The 14,077-nt window shown below is 56.3% G+C and overlaps 1 protein-coding gene across 2 annotated transcripts; it reads right to left on the bottom strand.

The window, feature by feature from the left end:
- Nucleotides 1-3,448: 3,448 nt before the first annotated feature.
- Nucleotides 3,449-14,034, bottom strand: SLC35E4 (solute carrier family 35 member E4). Of its 2 annotated transcripts, none has more exons than XM_059139004.1 (2): nucleotides 8,659-14,034; nucleotides 3,449-4,434 (listed from the first exon to the last, which is right to left on the bottom strand). In XM_059139004.1, the coding sequence occupies exons 1-2, from the start codon at nucleotides 9,303-9,305 to the stop codon at nucleotides 3,732-3,734; spliced, it is 1,350 nt and encodes a 449-aa protein (XP_058994987.1). In that variant the 5' UTR covers nucleotides 9,306-14,034; the 3' UTR covers nucleotides 3,449-3,731. The 2 variants fall into 2 exon arrangements, with proteins under 2 accessions (XP_058994987.1, XP_058994988.1); XM_059139005.1 differs by having other exon boundaries at nucleotides 3,860-4,434; nucleotides 8,687-14,034.
- Nucleotides 14,035-14,077: the final 43 nt, after the last annotated feature.

Here is a 14,077-nt window from a genome sequence, read left to right on the forward strand (position 1 = left end):
GGAACCTCAGCTTTGGCTTCTTTGATATTGGGCTCCGGCATAAAGCACATGGGCAGGATTCAAACACTAGAGAAAGTTCACATACCAAGAGAAATGCTCAGTCTATGCAGCAGGTAGTGCTGCACAAGAATCTACCCAGCTGGGTTGCTGGCAAGGCTGGGAGAAGGGGGAGGCGCACGTGATGAGGGGGCAGAAGGAGGCCTAGATTCTGGAACGTTCCATCAGCCCCAGGCAGCAGGGGGTGGCTTCATCAGACCAGAAGAATCACAGGGAGTGGGCTTGGAGATAACAAAGCACCCAGGGCTTCAAATACCAGACGAAGGAGCCCAGACCTCCTCTCGGCTGCAAGTGGGGAGCACAGAAAGCAGCCTCCGGCCCTCACTGAGCAGACATTTGCCAAAATGTTCACTGTGGGCAGGATCCTAATGTGCTATATCTGGGAGGACATGGAGGTGTGCCAACAAAATCCCACCTGGGGCCTCATTCCCTGTGGTCCCAAGCTGTGTCCTTCACGGTCTCATTCAATGAACATCGAACATTTGCCGATATGGCAACCAGTCTGAGCTGACCTCACAGAGCCCTTCTTCTTGGTATTCATGCCCTTAGGGTAGCCGAGGTAGGAAGGCCCCTATTGAGTAGGGTTGACCTAAGATATCAGAGAAATGACAGTATTTGAGTTAAACAATAATTGAAGATATTAGAGAAAGGAGTGTGACTTTTGAAATTGGGTCACAAAGGACATTGTGGCTTTTGGCTCTCTTTATCACTCACTCTGAGAGAAGCCAACCACCATGTCATGAGGACACTCAAGATGCCCTGTGGAGAGGCCCACGTGGCAAGGAACCGAGGTCACCTGCCCCAACAGACGTGTGGATGACCCATCTTGGAAGTGGACCCTCCAGGTCCAGCCAAGCCTTCATATGAGCCACAGCCCTGGGCGACTTCCAGAGCTATTCCACTAAGCCAGTCCCAAATACCCGAACCCAAGAAACTGTCAGATAATTCACGTGTGTTGCTTTAAGCCACAATGTTTAGGGATGATTTCTTACCCCATTTGTTACACAGCTGATGGTACTCTGTACTGTGCCCAGGACACTGTCCCCACTGTCCTCTGGACCACAGTACCTCTTCCCAGATCTCTCTACAACCTGTCAATTCCCCTTCCGTTTCCCTTCTGCATAGGATCCAGAGGAAACTAAAGGGCCACTCTCAAGAAATATGTGTTGAAAAAAAAAAAAAAAAAAGAAAGAACTATGTGTTGAACATCATGGCTCTCGCCTGCTCACGGCCTCTCCCATGGCTCTCCAATGTATCGGGTGTTCTTTCCAGGAAGTAGCAGGGGCAGTGCGATGGTGGAGTTTCTGGCTTCCCTGAGCTGATGTGGGAACAGACCAGAGAGCAACAAGAGCCCTTGTTTGCTCTGGCCTCTGGAATGACAATCCCAGGGCCCCCTGGGGAGACAGGGAGGGGCCCCCTGGCAGCTGGGGCTAAGACAAGGCAGGAGCTTTGTTCTGAATCCACAATGGCAGGACGCCCAGCACAGACCCAGATCCTCGGCTTCCTCCAAAGCAGGGCAAGGGGGTGGGAGCTGGGGCATCCCTCCCACTGTGCTCTAAGAGCAAGCCCTGGGGTGGGGGGGGGGGCTCTCAGTGTGCAATGGGAGACTGGGCTGGAGGGAAGTGGCTCCTATGAAGAGCCTTGGGGAGGAACTAGGAGCTCTGTTGGTTCTGTTTTGAGTCATTCTGCTAACATTTCTTGAGGACCTATTGGGTTTCAGGCACTACTGCTAAGCACTTGCCACACATTAGCCCGCTGCAGGCCCCTCTGAACCCTCCCATCCCCCCACCTAGCCAGGGTTCAGTTCTACTGCTGCCCCCCCTTAACACAGAGGCACAAGAAGCAAAGGCCCTTGCCCGGGGTCACACAGCTTAGACACACCAGAGCTGGGGTTTGGACCCAGGTCTGACTCCTGTTCTTGGCAAGTATTCTCTTTCACCTACTCTAGCCATGCCAGGCACTGTGCTGGTGCTGGGGAGACAGTGGTGAGCAGGACAGCTGTCTTGGCCTTTCTAGAGCCCAGTCTGGTGGAGAAGAGAAGTGACAAACTAGTTCCGACAGTGGGATGGGCTCAGTGCCCCACTTGAGTGCAGGGAGCTGGGGTGACCTTTAGCTGCAGCTCTTGACTCAGCTTGGCACGGGGCAGGACAGCAGTAGGGGTAGGAAAGAGCTTCCCAAGGAACGTGACCTCTGTTCTCCTGGGGACAAGGCTTCCCAGCAGGGAAGTGGGGGGGGGGGGACGGTGTACAAAGACTGAGGCCTAGAGAGGTGGAGTGACTTGCCCGAGGCAATCAACTAGTAAAAGGCTAGAGTCCAGAGGCGCAGTGGCCTGTGATGGAAATCACCCATTAAGCCCTTCCCACCGGTTAGTCCAGTAATCCTCACTGCCCACTCCCAATGACACCGAGAGACCAAATGAGAGGGTCCACATAGCCAGGAAGGGGGCCGAGATACAAGCCCGCCGGGTTTTCTGATACAAAGCCCAGGGAGGGCTTTAAATATGACCTTGAGGGAATATCCTCAATGCTGGATAGTCCTGAGTCTGGTGACAAGCCCGCCCCCGGGTCAAGCAGGGCTCCAATTCACCCTGGCCCTGCGCCCATAGCCACCAAGGGCTGGCTCCGATCTGATGGGGTTTGGGGGCCAGGGCAGGCTCACCCTTCTACCAAGCATTCCATGGGTGTCCGGGAGCCAGGGCAAGGGTGCTGCAGGGAGGCTCCTACTTGGGCAGGGGGCTCCCTGGAAAGAGAAAAAAGGGTCCAGAGTACTAGTGAGGCTCTGCTCAGGCAGAGACATCTAATCCATCCTGTCTGGCCAAGCCTCAGAGGGGAGGCTGGAAATGCCCAGGCTGCACAGGGACAGGGCAGGGCCAGCGGCATCTCTGAGTCACAGGCAGGGTGGGTAGTGAGTGACTCAGCCTGGGCCCACTTCCCCTCCAAAAGGCCAGCCTGGGTGGAGACCAGGGCCAGGAAACCCTGAGCCTGTCCTTCCCAGGCCAGGTGCCTGTTGGTAAGGATGGGAGGTAGAGCCCAAGGAAAGGAAGTGAGACAGGAATCTGGTAAGGCCACGGGAGCCAGATCCTAATGGTCTTGTGGTCTGGGGCAGGAAGTTCTGACTTTAGCCCAGGAGCAGTATAGAGCTCCAGAAGGTGTGTGTTTTAGAAAGAACCTTCTGGGGCTATGTAGAAGGTGAAGTAGAGAAGCTAGAGCAGAGCAGGGAGGAAACCATTGTCACCATGAAGAATGTGAGCAATGGCCAGAAGAGAAGGGGGCCCAGACAGGCCCTGATGGGTAAGGGGGGATGTCTTTGTTTCTGGGTAGGGGATCCAGCAGCCAGCAGGCCCAGAGCTCTCCCTGTATTTCCTTGGCTGTCACCCTGAGGAATGACACAGTTCTACAAGCAAAAATAGTTTATTTGAGGATGGAAGACCCAAAATTGGGAGGCCGAGGGGTGAGGCTACAGCAGCTGCCTGGAGTTGGCATTGATGACCCCAATCCCCAGGGGATCCCAGCAATAAAGAAGCCCTTCCCTGGGCCCCCTAGCTGCCTCCCCCACTTCCTGGAGGAAGGATTGTGCAATCGCCAAGAATCATCATCATCGTCATCAGAACATGGTGAGGTTTTCAAAGTTTGGCCAGCAATTTTTGGAGTAGTAGTTGGTGCTCATCGTGATAATCAGTCCCTCAAGCACAGTGACTGTGCCAGGTCTGGACCCACCATCCAGTGGTGAGTGAGGTCCGTGATGAGAGGCAGGCAAGGGACAGGAGGTGGTTTCTCTCTGGGAATCCCCATTCCAGCCTCCAAGATGGTCCTTCCAGAAGGATCCCCCACCACCTCTCTCCCAAGGCCCCAGTGGCTGCCTGCTCTCTGCTTTTCCCATGGCCATTGGCCAAGGTTGGATTCAGGCTGGGGCTGTCCCAGGGAGCCCAGCTGGTCCCTTGGTCTCAAAGACCTTTGCCAGTCCGGTCCCTCTGCCAGAAGGCCCGGCGGGTAGCCCAGGAGGCCACGAACTCGCAGTTGTGGTAAAGGAACATTCCTGAAAGGGTGAGTGCAATGCCCACGTAGCTGAGGGCGCTGAGGCGGCTGCCAAACAGGAGTCGGGACAGGACGAGATTGCCCACGACAGTGAGGTTGCCCAGGACGTGGACGGTGAGGGCGGAGGTGAGAGCCAGCAGGGAGAAGCTGGCCAAGTTGTAGAGCACAGACAGCACACAGCTGAGCAGGACGCAGGCCCAGAGGTGGGAGCTGGTGGGAGCAGGTGGCAGGGCCACACCGGCCTCCAACACCAGGGCCGCACCCGCCAGCAGGCAGAAGCTGGGCACCGAGGTGGCATACAGCAGGGTCACCGCATCCAGCCTCTCCTCCTGTAACAGGGCACCTGCAACCAGGACAACAGCCATCAGCACCCAGAGGTAGACAGCTCCCCCCCACCCACAACCTGGACGACCCAGCAGGGGCTCCGGGGCCCATCACCCTGGAAGCCTGCACCAATCCCTCAGGCGATATTAGTAGCTCCTGCTCCTTCCCATGACAGTCCAGAATCTACCCATGTTCCCTTTGCTGTGACCTATACCCACTCCTTACCGGCTGGGACCTGACACTTAACCTCTGTGTCACCTGCAAAGATAGGCAACAACACCTCACACATGGTGTTGTTGTAAAGATTAAAAGAGAGGACACAAAGCCTTTGTAGGGTAAGTGCTCACTCAATGTAAAAAGGTAAATAAATAAGCCTATTTTCATTCACTTCCAACTGCCTTCCACAGCCTGAAAGGATAATCTGCTTGTGATAGCCAAAAGATAAAAAAACATGAACTGTGGCTCCAAAAAAAAAAAACTTTGGGCGCTTCCCAGACCCTGAAGAAAAATAGCCTAGGTTCTTAAGCAGCTCCAAAGGCCCTGTACCAAGTGACCCTGATCCACCTTTCTTGATCTCCGTCCTTACCCACCCACCACCCCACACCGCAGCGCCCACCACCACAGCAGCAGACAAGCCAGCAGAAGGTCCCAGCTCGGCCACTTCCTAGCCAAAAAAAAAAAAAAGCTTTATGATAATAAATTGGAGTCAGATGGTGGGTTCATTCATTGCTTCATTCACTTATGACCCCTGGGATGACAGGCAAACAAGAAGAAAGTCATTGTTTGCCCTTGGCTGTCCCTCCCTGTTTATAACTCATAATCAGCATCTTTTGCTACTACCAACACTAAGTCTTGTCAAGATGAATCCAGGACTAAGTGGAAACCTTTTGGTTTTGCAAGCAAAGAGAGGATCGTACCAGCTTGCATATGGGCGAATGTGTGCCCGAGTGTGCACATGTGTGTGTGTGTGTGTGTGTGTCTACGCTTATATATGTTAATACTCAGCTGTTCACAAAGGAAGCAGTGCCCATCGTCAAAGTAAGACACTGCTCGGGTGAAACGACAGTATTTGCACACCAGCGATGATGTTCTGGGGCTTCTCCAAGCTTGAGTGGAGAGAGATGAGTAATTGATCAAGGCCCCCTCCCGGGGCTCTTGGAGCCTCTGTGCATTTTCTGACACACGCTTTCCAAAGAGCCATAGGGGCGCTTACTCATAGGCTAGAAGAGGAAAACTGTATTTCTCTCTCAGTTTCATTTTGATGTTTTGGCTTTGTTCTCTAGGCAACAGTCCCTCCGGCTCAAGCATTTCTAGAAATGAACAGATAATTGGAATGCCTCCTGCTCATTCACTCCCAATTTAGCACTATTACAAGCAAGCAGCACGTGGCTTGTATGTTAAAGGTCCCATCATTGGAAGGTGTTGAGGTGAACTTCACCTTGAAGTTCAGCCTCCGTGATGTAGCCAGACAAGAAGGTCCTAACCTCCCCACCACCTCCAGTGCCTTTTGCCCATTCTGCATCCCACCCAGCCTCTGCCTGCCCTCCCTGCAGCCAAGGGAAAGAACAGTGGTCCTCTGCCACAGGCCACTCGTCCCACCCAGGGCCCCCAAATGCCAGCCTACGGCCCTGCCTTCTGAATGACCCCTCCCTGCCTAGCCCCATCAAACCCTCTATTTCAACCTCTTCTTCTCTAAAGGCAATTTTGTTTCAGCATCTGAACACACTCAGGCTTCTGCCACAGACAGACAAATGTTCTTTAGACTCTGTTCCGCTGGCTGCTGGCTTAGCCCAGCTTTGCTCCATCACTAGCTGTGTGATATCACACAAGTCACTCTAGGCCTCATCTCCTCGTGTGTGACAACACCCCTGCTCACGGGAGCGTGCGCGTGTGAGGCGCTGAGCCCAGGACCTGGTGCCCAGTGGCGATTGCTCTCCACAAGAGCTGTCATGATCCCCACACTGCCCCTGCCGGCTGCCACCTGGGCCCCTGGCAAGGCGTGCTTCTCACTCCCAGAATGCCCTCTCCTCTTGTCTCCTCAGGAAAAAGAAACCACCCCTGACCACACCTGTGCCCACCTTGGCTCTAGAACTTTTCTCCTGTCCTTGAAGTCTCTGCCCTTTGAGTGCATCTCCCCACCAGCCTGAGAGCTCAAGCAGGGACCAAGTCAGACTGCTCTCTGCTACAGGTGGGTTCAGCAAGCTGGCACCCCACTTCCCAGCCTTTCTGGGAGCGTAGCCCCACCTTGGCGTGCTAGTGGCCCAGATTGGAAGGAAATGACTAGCCCTGCCCATGGCCGCCTGGGTGCTCCTCTTCTGGCCTCTCACCCCTACTCCACAGAGTCTGCTCTCAGCCTGCCATTTGCACTCTAGTCTGAATCTGGAGCCCCTGGAAGTAGAAACCTCCTCTTGTCCAAAACCCATCTCACTTCCTGGCTCCAGTCTGTTCCCCCATCTCTGCCAGGCTCCCAGCTCGGTTGGGGAAGGGGGTGCCCTCCAGCCTCCTAAGCTCCCTCCTTAGCACCCTGACCCATGTACCCTAACCAGTCTGCCAATTCTGCTATCAGAACCATTAATAACCTAGCCACTGAAGGAGTACGTGGCTGTGCCAGGCCTCAAGGCTGGGTACTGGGGGACATGGAGATGTCCAAAGCCAGTCCATGTCCTCTCAGCGCTCCTGTCTGGTGGGATGCAATCAGGTAGCCAAGTGGCTACAACACGGGACATCACAGTTGGGACAAGGGAAGCAGAGGATGCTGTGGGAGCCTGGAGGACGCACCCCACCCACCTTGAGGGCCAGGTGGTTGACACTCAGTAGAGAAGGAGGGAGCTGGCACAAGCCAAGAAACAGACCAATGCCAGGCACCTGCTCTTTCATGCCTGAGGCCTAGGTGAGAAGCAGGCATGCTATGGGCCTGAAGGCTGGGGCCTTCCCAGCCTTGTGACCTTGCCCAGGGTGGGGTGGGGGTGGGAGGGCAAGAGGTCAGGTTTCCCGCTGCCGACTCATGCCCAGAACTCAGGCCCAAGCTCAGTCACCAGTTCTCATGTAACCCGAAGGCAAAAATAGAAGGGAGCTTTGGCCCTGCCTCAGGGCCCAAGAGGATGGGGCCAGGGCCTCCGAGTTCTGACTCTGAAGATGCCAGGAACGGCTGAGCTCTGACTTCCACCTTCCCTTGCCTGCAGGATGCCCCCAACCCCAGCCTAGGGGTCCCTTGAAGCCCCCTCCTTCTTCTCCCAGGCCTGGGTCACAGATCTCAGGGCAGGAAGGGGGGACAAGGCAAGACGCCCATGGGACTCCATCAACGCCAATCCTCCTCCTCCGAACAGATAGGGAGACTGAGGCCCGGATAAGACCCAGATCTGCTCAAAGTTGACCTGCAATATGAGCAAAGGCGTGGCTGGATCCCAGGCCTCCCCACCCCGAGTGGGTATCCTGCCCTCCCCCACATCTCCCTTAGGCTGAGGCAGAGAGACAGTGGGGCTGAGACTCAGATGTCCCTTGGTAAGACAGGAAGGCATTACCCTCACACACAGGGATTTAACAGGGTCTAGGCCTGGAGCCTCCAACTCGCCTTTTGTCCAGAGCCCCCCATCTCCTTTCTTGGGAGTGAGGTGACCTGGTGACCTCTAGGTCTTGGTCCCTGGCCTAGCAAATGAGAATGAAGGTGGTAGTTGCCATGGCAATTCAAGGTCAGCACCCAGCATGGGGCCTGTTAAATTGCAGCTCCCAGTAAACATAGCGCTTTCCAGATTTCCAGATTTTAGCCAAACTCCTCGGCTTCCAAATCCCAGCTCAAGGTCTCACCCTCCTTCTCTCTCCTGGGTCCCCATTATCAGATCTCCCTCAGGGTCCAACGCCTCACACCACACCACTTGGACAGCACGGAGTCTGACTGCCTGGGTTCAGATCTTGCCGCTGCTGCTCACTAGCCACGTGACCCAGGGCAATTCTCTACCCGTAAGTGGACAATACAGTGACTTTCTTTATCAGGGCAGTGTGGCGATCCAATGAGATAAAGGGCTTGAAAAAATGTGAGACAGATCAACAGCAACTGTTATCAAATATCGGCTGGAGTCTGACCCTAAGTTGGGGGCTTGGGATTCTCTGCGCTGTCGGTCCTTTCTAAGCCTCAGTCTCTGCCTTTTACAAAGGCATGAACCTCAGTTTCTCCATCTGGAAAAAAGGAATAATAGCCATACCCCCCTCAGGGCCATCCAGGCCACACACCCACCCCAAACCCCACCTTCTCAGCCGGTGGCCCAGGCACTCACTCTGCTGGATGGACTTGAGGCCCCGGAGGCAGGTAGCAGCCAGCAGGAAGCCACAGCCCGCGGGTGGGGTCCGGAGCTCACCAGCCAGGCTGCAGGCGGCCCCCAGGCAGAGGGGGCCCATGGCGGCAAATTGCAGCGGGTGGTGGCGCCGGCCCAGCAGCAGCGCCGACAGGGCCAGCGTGATCAGCGGTGTGGTGGTGGTGGCCAGCTGTGCCAGGTCCAGGGGCACAGAGCTCAGGCCCACGTTGCCACAGGCCATCGAGGTACCAAAGGTGAGGCTGAGCAGCAGCACTTGACGGCGGGTGCGGCGGGGCATGGGACGCTGTGCCCCCCAGCGGCACACTAGTGCTGCTGCCAGCATGTGCAGCGCAGACAGCAGCAGGGGCCGACCGAAGCCGTGCACAGTGAAGATCCACTTGTTGAGGCTTGACATGCTGGCCCCTGCCAGCAGCCACACCAGCGCTGCCACTGCCACCCGGGCCCGGCCAGGCTGCCCAAGGGCCTGGGGGGTGTCGGGGGGCCACTCGGGGGACCCAGCCACCCGTGCACCACTAGTTGCTGCCACTGCCTCCGCTGAGGTCATCCTGCCATCATGGTGCTCCAGCAGGCTGCGACACATCCGTACCAGTGGGTATGGGGCAGGAGAACAGCTCTCCAGTGACCAGCTATAGGCCACCAGAGAGTCCCACTCTGGGCCAGGCCGGATCCAGTTCCTCAGATCCTGGGCCCAGTCTTAGACAGGTGAGGACACTGCTTCTTGTCCCAGGCCTGTGCCAGCTAAGGTCTGGGTACTATGCTGTGCTCCTGGCTGCAGCACGGCCAAACCCAGGCCGAGCGGCTGGCATGCCAGGCTCTCCGGTGCTCAAGCTCGCCTAGTACGCTGCAGGAACCTCTGCCCAATCCCAGGTGAAGTCCCCACTCTTCGCGCTTTTAAGCCCACTCCACGATTAGATAATATAATCCTCGTTCCTTTTTCTCTTCGGTCTAGACTCCGCGACCTACGGCTTGTTCAGGCCGGGCCCCGGCCCGGGAGGGGCGATCCGGTCACCGGCTCCCGGTGCTGCCCGGTGGTCGCGGCTCGCTTCCTCCGACAGTGCGACCAGGCCCAGCAGCTAGCTGACACACCGGCCCGCGCTCAGGCCGGTGCCAGGAGACGAGCTCGCTCGGCTCGGCTCGGCTAGGCTCCGGCAGGGCCTGCGCGCCAGCTCCGGCTCCTGGCGGCTCCGGCTCCCCGCGGCCCGCGATGCGGCTCCCGCTGCAGCTCCGGCCAGGCTTCAGCCCCGCCAGCCCGGCGGGCGAGGCCCCGCGCTCTTAAGCCCCGCCTCCACTGCCACCGCCTGCGCCCCACCCGGAAAGTTGAGCTGAGCCCCCAGCACCGCCCCTGGCGAGGCCCCGCCCCCGGAGTCAGGAGCGATATCTCGCTCCTCCCCCAAGCCGCCCGCTCACAGCCCCTCCTCCACCCTCCTAGGACGTAGTCCCTCCGACAGCAGAGTCCCCCAGCTGGAGTGGCCAGGTTGCTTGTCCCCCTCTCCCCTACCAGCGAGGGATCAGAACCCTCCACACCCAGCGCCAAGGCAAGCCCCCGATAGAGACCAACGCAGGGCGGGGACAGTGCGGTGCCTTTTTGAGGGAGCCCGATAAAACCCCCAGCCTCACAAGGGACTGCATCTTCAAGGACCCCCACCCAGGGACCCTCATCCCAGGACTAGTCTCGGAACCACTCGATCTCTGGCCACAGTTATTCCGTGGGACCTCAACATCCAAAAGAGTTGGACCACGGGGTCCCTTAAGGCCCCTCCATAGCCCCTCCCTATTCCCAGCGCTTCCTCCCTCTCCCAGCCCAGGGCCGGCCCTCCTAGGCAGGCACAGGGAAACTGAATCACCAAGGCCACCCACATTTGTGGAAGCGGGGTACCAGCCAGCATCTATCCCTGGCCAGCAGCCCCTGTCCCATCTCCTGGGCACTCAGAACTGACTCACAGCTAAACTTCCTGGGGTCCACCCTCTGCCCCAAGTCCTAGCAGGACAAAGAGCCCCCGGGAGGGCTGGAAGCCAGAGCAGCTGCCACTAAGCCCTTGCCCCTGTTTGGGTCTCTCCTTTCCAATCTGAACGACGGATGCTCTCTTTGCTCAGGGTTGGGTAAACCGCACACCCCAGAGCAGATCAAGCTGATTCGCATTCCAGGCTGGACCCTGGACTCTGAGTTCTGGAGTCCAAGTGCGCAGAAACCAAGGTGGAATGCCTGGCGCAGGCTGGTGTCCACTGCCAGCTGCGAGCCTCCTTTCTGACGTCAGGCTTCCTTCCCTGCAGAAGTTGCCCACCGGAACACGGCTCACCCTTGGCCTGTTGTCTGACCAGCAAGTCCTGAAGACACCAGCCTGTCCGGAGGAACAAGACCTCAAAGGGAACCACTTAGCTCGGTCCGCGGCGCCGCCTCGTGGTCAGACGCGGAACGACAAGTGTCCCGCAAGCTCCATCATAATCACTGGACAAGGATTTGCACAGCCTATGTCCTCCACCTCCCCAACCCGGTACCTCCGGCACCCGCCCTCATTTTCACCGGAGACCTGGTGAATCAAACGCTCTCTGGTGGGCCCAGGAATCTGAATTTTTACATTTGCCTCTGGTAATTCCGATGCCTGCTGGAGCCTGCAAATAGCTGGTTAATGGCCCAAATTCTAGGACAAGGGATATCCAGGTCAATAACTGAAATAAAGGGGTATTTAGACAGGCTTTCTCCTGGAGGGGTTGTGGGAGAGAACTGAGCTAGCCAAGGGGAAACCTCCCCGCACACCCACTTCCTGAAGAAGAGTAATCAGTGCCCCCTAAGGGTTATATTCTTTTTCAGATTTTGTCAGTTTTCCAGGAAGTTTCCTTTAATTAAAATTATAGTAATTTAAAAACTATTAAACACCCTGACCTTCTCAGAGCAGGGAGTGATACACAGTGTTTACAGCTCTTCCAAGCACCTCCTACCTGCCATGCCTGATAAGGGGTAGGTTAGAAGATTATTCAAGATGAGGCCTGACTGGGCATGGTGGGATGGACAGAGCTGCCCACATTGTGGTGGGGGGCAAGGGAGAGGCTGAGGGCAGCTCAAAGCAGGGACTGTGCAGCCTGAGTGCAGGTGGGGGATTCAGAATAGGTCTATCTGGGTCCAGAGCCCCAAGTTGTTGTTGTTGTTGTTGTTTTTCCCCTAAGATTCTCTTTATTTGAGAGAGAGACAGAGAGAGAGCATGAGCAGGGGGAGGAGGCAAAGGGACAGGGAGAAGCAGACTACCCACTGAGCAGGGAGCTTGAGGCAAGGCTTGATCCCAGGACCCTGAGATCATGGCCTGAGAGGAAGGCCACTGAGACACTCCCTAGAGCCCCAGTTTTTAACCTGCCTTGACTTGTAGACCCCAAGACTCTCCACAGGATTTTCCCCTATGCAAAAATGGGGCTGTTTCATGGTCCTTGGGGTCCATCCAAAAGCCCAAAGCCCCCCAAAGCAGGCTGCTCTTGCCCAGACTCCCAAATCCCTCACATCCAACTGCTGCCCTTTGGGGCCCCACCTGGAAGCAGGTGACTCAGGAAGGGACTCTGGGGGGCACCAGGAGAAGAACCCATTTCTAGCAACTGGGCTGCAGAGGCTGTGGGACAGACCTCTCTCATCACTGCATGTCCCTAGATAAATCATTTCACTGCTAGGGCCTCAGTTTCCCCACCTGTGACATGAGCTCACAGGCATGAACATGCTAAGCAAACCCAGGTGCCATCCCAGGGTTGTGAGAGAGGGGAAATGGTCTGTCTGGAGAGACCTGTCTACAGATCTAAATGCCGGTGGGACACAAACCTGGTTCTCAATCCCCAGGGACTCTCAGATTCTCACTATGGGGCCCTGCACCAGACATGCTTGTGCTCTCACCGACACCCCTTCTCAGGGTCCAGCAGATTCTGCCAGGCTAGACACCGGGCCCAGAATCCATAGGCAGGCTAGGCTGGACAGACCCCCTCTCTAGGCTTTGGGACATAGTCTGAGGAAGGGAGAGGGGGCTGGGGAATTGAACTGGAAGGTGACAGAGTCACTGCTGGGGCCATACTCAGAAGAAGCTGATGAGGGAAAGACACAGAGACTAGTGAGCATAGTGGAGGTGATAGAATTTGAGCCCTAACTTCCATTTCCCTACCACCCCTGACTGCCCCTGAGTTGGTGGGCTGGGTTTTTTCAGCCAATATCCTTTGATCTGAGTAGGATTCAGTAGTTTCCTGCTCCTCAGAGCCAAACACACCCCAACTAAAATAGTCCCTTTGGAGGGTAGATCACACCCCATTTGTGTACCCTCAAATGCCCAGTGCAGGGGGGTCCCTATCGTTCCTGTCCATCCTCTCTCTAGCCTGGCCTGAGACCTGCCACTGCCAGTATCCTCTCTGTGGGAGGGGCCTGTGGTTTCCTCACCTGCTGTCTTGTCCGGGTACCAAAGTGGCAAGTACCTAGGGCCTGTGGTCAATGGGGGAGGATCTGGGCTCTGCCACCTCCAGGTCACACAGCCTGGACAAGGTCACTCAGCCCTCTCTGAGTCTCCACCCTTCTTTGACAGGACCGTAGAAGAACCACAGAGCCCAGAGCAGGTTCTGAATCCTCTGAGAAGCCCCCATGATGGTGATCAAGAGGGACAGTGAACAAGCCCTCTGGGGTCCTGAGCTCAGATATTTCATCTTGAAAATAGGCTGCATCTCTGTGTGGCTTTCAGATATTCTGATGATTGTTTCAATATAAGAATTTTTTAAATCACCTACTTCCCTTCCCTCCCCAGGCTCCAAATATTTGAAACTGGAGCTCTAGAAAGAGGCATCTATATAACACTCTTATCAGAGAGCCCCCATGAAGGCAGGCCCCCCTTCCTAACCTCAGTGAGGTAGGGCATGTGGGGTGTCTTCCTGGCCTGAACCCTACTTCCCAGAGGTCAGCCCAGAGTTCAGGGCCCTCCCACTAACAGGCAAGGTCCCTGGCCCCAGGCCACTGAGGCCTGGGGAGGTACCCTGTGTTGGGGAAAAAAAAATGCTCTAAGCTCCTGGGTTCTGCCATGTAATTAAAAATACCATGGAAGCCCCCCAATTTTCAGTGTTTGAGTGCAAGAGCCAGGAGGTCACCTCAGGCCAGGCCTGTGTCTCCTCAGCCATGCCCCCGCCTGACATTGTGGGTGAGTCACACGCCCTTGTTGAGTACCAATTTTCTTATCCACAAAGCAGAGATGAAAACAAAAATACCCACAACCTCAGAGTTGTGCGAGGAAGCGTCTAGCAAGGAGATATTCCCTCAACAGTAATCAGTGTTGGCACCGCCAGCAGGGCTCCCTCCCAGCCCCCTCCCCTGCCTTCCTGTGCTGCCCCCAGGGGCCCCCTCTTCCT

This window comes from Mustela lutreola, chromosome 11 (genome assembly GCF_030435805.1).
Source record: "Mustela lutreola isolate mMusLut2 chromosome 11, mMusLut2.pri, whole genome shotgun sequence".
In the NCBI taxonomy this organism is placed as follows: Eukaryota; Metazoa; Chordata; class Mammalia; order Carnivora; family Mustelidae; genus Mustela; species Mustela lutreola.